Below are 5,737 nucleotides of genomic sequence, written 5' to 3'. Positions count from 1 at the left end.
GAAGTGACTTTCCTTCTGTGTTTTTTTCTTAAAAAGTACTATTATTAGACCTGCCATACTATTGAGTCAAACTCAAGATAGCATGGTATTGCTTAAATTGTCATAGGGTAAAGTATTATTTTGGTCTCCAATGTTTCGGCCAAATCCTAATTTGGCCCCTAACGTTTCAATCGTTTTATTTCAGTCCCAAAATGTTTCAAACGTCCTATTTCAATCCCACAAATTTTCAAACGAGTTCAATGTTATCCCATCATTAAATTTGATATAAACAATTAGTGTATTGAATAGAAAAGAAAGTAAATCAACCCACCAACGATAATCAACGTAAAAGCTTTTCCTTTGATTTTGAAGCATTGATGATTAGGATTTAGGGTTTATTTACAAGAAGGAAATCGAGAAGAGAAAATGTTATAAAAAGGTTTTGGTAATGCTTTTCTAATACGGAAGAAGATATGAGTTAACAATAACATTAATGTCCACATCACTCACTGTTAATTATTCGTGTCAAATTTAATGGTAGGACAACATTGAATCCGTTTAAAACTTTTTGGAATAGAAATGGGACATTTGAAACGTTAGGGACCAAATTAGGATTTGACCCAAACATTGGGGACCAAAATAGTAATTTACCCAATTGTCATATTCACAAACAAGACTATGTAAATGTGTTGAATAAAAAGTGCATACATCGAAACAAACACTTAATCCATTATACATGACTGTTGACTAGCTCTCTGTTTAGGAAAATTGGAGCAGGCTTACTCATTCCAACCCATGGACTAGAGAAGAGAAAAACGTGTTCACCTTGTCCAACAATGCAGCCTCTTCAGCAAGCATAAGTTCCCTGGCAGCTGCCTCTTTCAACTTCTTTTCATATTTTTCCTAACAAGAACAGCATGATATGCAAGTTAATATAAAAAAGTTCATCATCATACTAAACAATAAAAAGCAAAAGACACAAATACAGGGAAGATTTCAGAGAGTAGACAGTAAGTCATAGAAATGATCCATGATATAGCCCAAACCTTCAACACTTTCTTCTCTTCATTAAAAACATGTGAATCTAAGTCAGCCTGCCTTTTTTCCGCAGCATGAATGGCTTGTATGAAATCAAGAATCAGTTTCCCATCCTCAGAAATATATCCACCTTGCGATCCCTTTGTCGCACCATTAAGTGCCTGGTATGTAAACACATTATCTTTAACCCATGCGCCATATCAAAAAATATATATAGCACCCAGAAAAGGGGGAAAAAATCTAAATGTGAGATTTAAATTACCTCTTTTTCTACAGAAAAATGGCCGTAAGTATGGCTTCTTCCATTCCTTAAGTGATATTCCTCAAGGAGACCAGGTTGATGTTCCCTATCTTTATCCAATGCATTCTATAATAGAGTAATAAAGGAAAGATGTTTTAAAAGCAATGTTGATGTCAATATTCTATTGCACCGCTATAAGACCGGCTATGCTTTATGGTACGGAGTGTTGGGCGGCTAAAGGGGAGCACGAACATAAGCTGAGTGTGGCAGAGATGAAGATGTTGAGATGGATGAGTGGTCACACGCGATTGGATAAAATAAGGAATGAAGATATAAGGGAGAGAGTTGGAGTAGCACCCATTGTGGAAAAGATGGTTGAATCGCGTCTCAGGTGGTTTGGACATGTGAGAAGAAGACCGATAGAACATCCAGTCAGGAGGGTGGATGAGATGGAAGATGGACAAAGGGCGAAAGGCAGAGGAAGACCTAAGAAGACCATCCATGAGGTGGTCAAACGAGATCTACATGTAAACGGTCTCTCTGTAGACATGATACATGACAGAGCACAATGGCGTCGTTTGATTCATGTAGCCGACCCCACTTAGTGGGATAAGGCTTTGTTGTTGTTGTTGTTGTTGTATGATTATACTAAGGATATGTTTGGTTGGGGATAAAAAATGAATGTAAACATTTTTATGAATGGGTTTCTTGCATAATTTCACATAACAAATTCACCTATAAAATTATACACTATTTTTCCACATGGGTCTCAATCATTGGATGTTAAAAAGTAGAGATGCCTTTATAAAAAAAAAGTAAAGAAGTTATTGAAACTGAAGAACTTGTTTGAGTTGTCTCAACCAGAATGTTGAATAATAAATGATTGAAAGAAAGAATGGAAGAAGAAAAGGGAAAAATATTCATGAAAGAAAAGAAAATGTGAAAATAAAAAAAACTTCATTTCTTTATTTTCAATGACAGTTAAAACAGAAGGAAACAAAAAGTGAGATTCTTTTATTCCATCCATTCCTTTTTCATTCTCTCCATAAATTATAGTCATGAACAAAATAAATAAAGTTTGTATATAATAAACAACAAATGCATATTTATATAAAAGTTTGCATAAAAATAGTAGTATTACCTCTAATGTAATTATGCCTTGCTGTTTTCTGTTAGAGACTGAATCTGATTCATATAGAGCACTACATTGGGATTTATCTTTGGATTTCTCCTTAGTTGATTTCTTCTTCCTTAAGAACAAGAAACTTGAAACTCTTCCTTTGAATGACAATCTCATACCCTTTGATCCATGCCCTTTTCCAGCATCATGATCACAAACTTCATCTCGGAGGCGAATTCGCCGGCTCTTAGGAGCACTATTAACCATTAATTCTTCATTTCTTGATTTTCTTGGTTCTTGATCTTCAATGATAATATCCTTAACCTTAGGAGTCACATGCTTCTTTCTTTGTGAAAGAGAAAGCAGTTCGCCCAAGGTGGATCTTCTCTTCACATGGATCTGTTCTTGGTGATGAAATTTGCTCTTCGAGGAAGTCATCATCATGATCCATCTCTCATACAATCTTGACTTAGCTTCTATGCAGACTGGTGACTCCGGAGAACACGTGACGCGGTCCAAGGACCGCGTCGAATAAAGACTATGATCCCATGAATGTCTTGGAAGTTGTGACATAGTAGCATCTAAATCACTGAAACTCCTCCTATCTTTGTAATTATAATAGGATTTGTTAGATGAACACTCAAACAAAGTTTCACCCCTTTGACAAGTAAGCTCTCTTTTCGCTTTTCTTGATTCGAAGAAATCATCTTCAGGTAATGAAGTTTTTGGAGAGTACATTGCCTTAAGATCATTAGTCTTCCCAGAACTCGGCTTCAATACAACGATTCGAGTAGATTGAACTGGAACATTGTATCCAAGATTCTTTTCCATTCCTTCATTCTTTTTCTTCTTTTCCATTCTGGATGATCTGTTGTTGTTGTCAAGAGTCTTTGCAGGCCTCAGCAGAGTAATGAGCTCTGTCTCGGCTGGCGAAGCAGAGTGACGAAGATCATAAAGATTCTGAGAATCCAATAGCCTAATCAAGGCATCATTATTGGAGCTCAGAACTTTGAATCCATCTTCAAATTTCTTAGACTTTAGCGACATAAGTTTCGCTTCCATGAATTTCTGATGAATGAGAGCCATTTTATCTTGATTGTGAGCATTCTGTTCTGTTCTTGAATGAAGAACATCATGGACCATTTCCTTATCCTTAACACTATCTTCAACTTGCCAATGCTTTAATGGTGACCTTAAATGGCCATAAATGTGTTGAGAATAACACTTTTCATGATTTCTCTCCAAAAATAAATTAGCCTCTCCCCTTGAAAGTGCTTCATCAAGCCCCATTAATTTGGCAACTACATTTGGTTGCTTGTGATTGGAATTTTCTTCTGCTTTCAACATCTTTTTTGGGTCTATGAGAATCTTGACAGTTGGTGATTCATTTTTTGTCCCTCACCAACTTCCAATTGATCAATTGATGGAAGATAAGAAGCTGCAACAAGTGAATTAGGTTCAGTTTAACTGAGATGGAACTACATTATATAATATAAATATAATAAATAGCATAGTAAGATTTCAACTGAAGAAACCTTAAAAGTAAAACAAATTCCACACCAAGTTGGAAATAAACAAAGAACTATTAAAAATTTATATAGGAACCTCCAGCTAAGATAGTGGCATGAATTTGATGCTCTTGTTAACACATAAAAGCATATTGATAATCATGATAATGAGAAAATTAGAGTGAAGTTATATAATACCTGTGTGTCTCTTAGGCCCTTTCCTTTGCTGTTATGTCCTTCAACCACTATTCTCTTTGTGGAAAGCTTTCAACAAGTTGTGGTTTTGTTTCTTTTATAATAAATTCCCCTACGTGTTATCTATGGAAACTTTGAGTTGCACGTTAATTTGCACATGCTTGATATCAAAATTGAGCAAAAATATTAGATACTTCTAATTTTTTCACAATCATGTGGCATTCTTGTAGAGTCAGTTTAAAAAATGGTTATTATTATTATTATTATTATTATTATTATTATTATTATTATTATTATTATTATTATTATTCCGACGGTTATAGAAACGGTAGTTTGGGTATGAAGGTGAGGTCCAAATTCTTTATAAGGCCGCGTTCGACTTATGTTAGTGCCGAGGTGTCGCCGTCCGAGTTTTTCGTGAGAAAGTAGAGGATAGTACTTACAAGAGACTCTAATACTTAAATTAGCAAAAATTTTAAACAGATTTTTAGTAGATTGAGTTCTGAATATACGTCAGTATATTTTATTGTAAAGAGATAACCACCTTTGTAAAGTAGTTTCGGGGTTGATCACCGTTTCCTTTATTTTAAAAGTTTGTTGAGATTTATTTTCTAAATAAAGTAGAAATAGTAGGAAATACCACTCTTGTCATATCCGACCTCTATGAGACCCGGTAAGCTGATGAAGCCACCTTATTTGGGTGGGCCTTTATCTTCGTTTGGATCTAATTTTAAATTTTTATATTAAGGTATAAACAATAATAATAATAATAATAATTATAATATTATTATTATTAAAACATAAAAATTTAGCCAATCAATGTACACTTCTACGCTTTTTGAGGTTCACTAATGTCATAAACGATAGCGGTGTGAATTACACTTGCGCTTATTAGATCAATAGATCCGGGAACAAGTTCTTCTTAATTGAGCATAGTGATAAAGCGAAAAAAAATAAGTATTTAACCACTTTTAAGTTAAAATAATAGAGCTCATGTATAATCAAAATTATAAATTTAATATAACTAATTCATACTTAATCACTTTATTATTTTTTTATTTTAGAGAATCTAAATTTAAAATAAATAGGACACTATTCTGCTGCATCAATATTTTACTAGTGTTGCCGGCCATTAGTTTTAACTTAACATTTTTTTTTTAATTTGATGATAGCAGCATTGAAGTTTGCCCTGCCCCTGTTATTATTAGATTATTATAAAATTAGGCACTATATATTTATATTTTTAATATATATTTTATATTTTAATATATATTATTTATAAATAATTAATTTTTTATATGCACGTAGTATTAATTTGGTTGCACATTACTGTTACATCCAATAGCGAAGCTTGAAACAAAATTTTGATGGCTAAAATTTTAACATAAAAATTTAAAGTCAAATTCATCTGATGCAACTCTTTGAATTTTAACATAAAAATTTTAACAATATTGTAGAAGTTATATGTTTTCCTTCTTGAATATTAGTATTCCTCTTAAAAAATGCATCCATTCTTTGATTTTTCATAAATATTTTGTATAAAAATTTGAATATATATCCTATAAAATATGTAAAAGGAATTAGAAGAATAAATATTAAAATTTATAATATTTATTGATTTTTTTATCAATTTATACAAATATAATAATATTGATA

General features: G+C 32.7%; 1 protein-coding gene and 1 long non-coding RNA gene across 2 annotated transcripts in view; both read right to left on the bottom strand.

The window, feature by feature from the left end:
- Positions 1-4,134, bottom strand: part of LOC107473982 (uncharacterized) — an 8,289-nt gene extending 4,155 nt beyond the window's left edge. Inside the window, exons 1-2 of the mRNA XM_016093574.3 lie at positions 4,085-4,134; positions 2,400-3,816 (exon numbers count right to left, since the gene is read on the bottom strand). Of these exons, the coding sequence (XP_015949060.1) occupies positions 2,400-3,725 (1,326 nt within the window). The 5' untranslated portion in view covers positions 3,726-3,816; positions 4,085-4,134. The remainder of the gene's footprint in view (positions 1-2,399; positions 3,817-4,084) is intronic.
- LOC107473985 (uncharacterized) lies at positions 26-1,470 on the bottom strand. The gene is made up of 3 exons (XR_001589145.3): positions 1,280-1,470; positions 1,026-1,178; positions 26-882 (listed from the first exon to the last, which is right to left on the bottom strand). It is a non-coding gene; the product is annotated as an uncharacterized LOC107473985 (long non-coding RNA).
- Positions 4,135-5,737: the final 1,603 nt, after the last annotated feature.

Source organism: Arachis duranensis, chromosome 2 (genome assembly GCF_000817695.3).
Source record: "Arachis duranensis cultivar V14167 chromosome 2, aradu.V14167.gnm2.J7QH, whole genome shotgun sequence".
In the NCBI taxonomy this organism is placed as follows: Eukaryota; Viridiplantae; Streptophyta; class Magnoliopsida; order Fabales; family Fabaceae; genus Arachis; species Arachis duranensis.
This window is presented reverse-complemented; position numbering and strand designations above follow the sequence as displayed.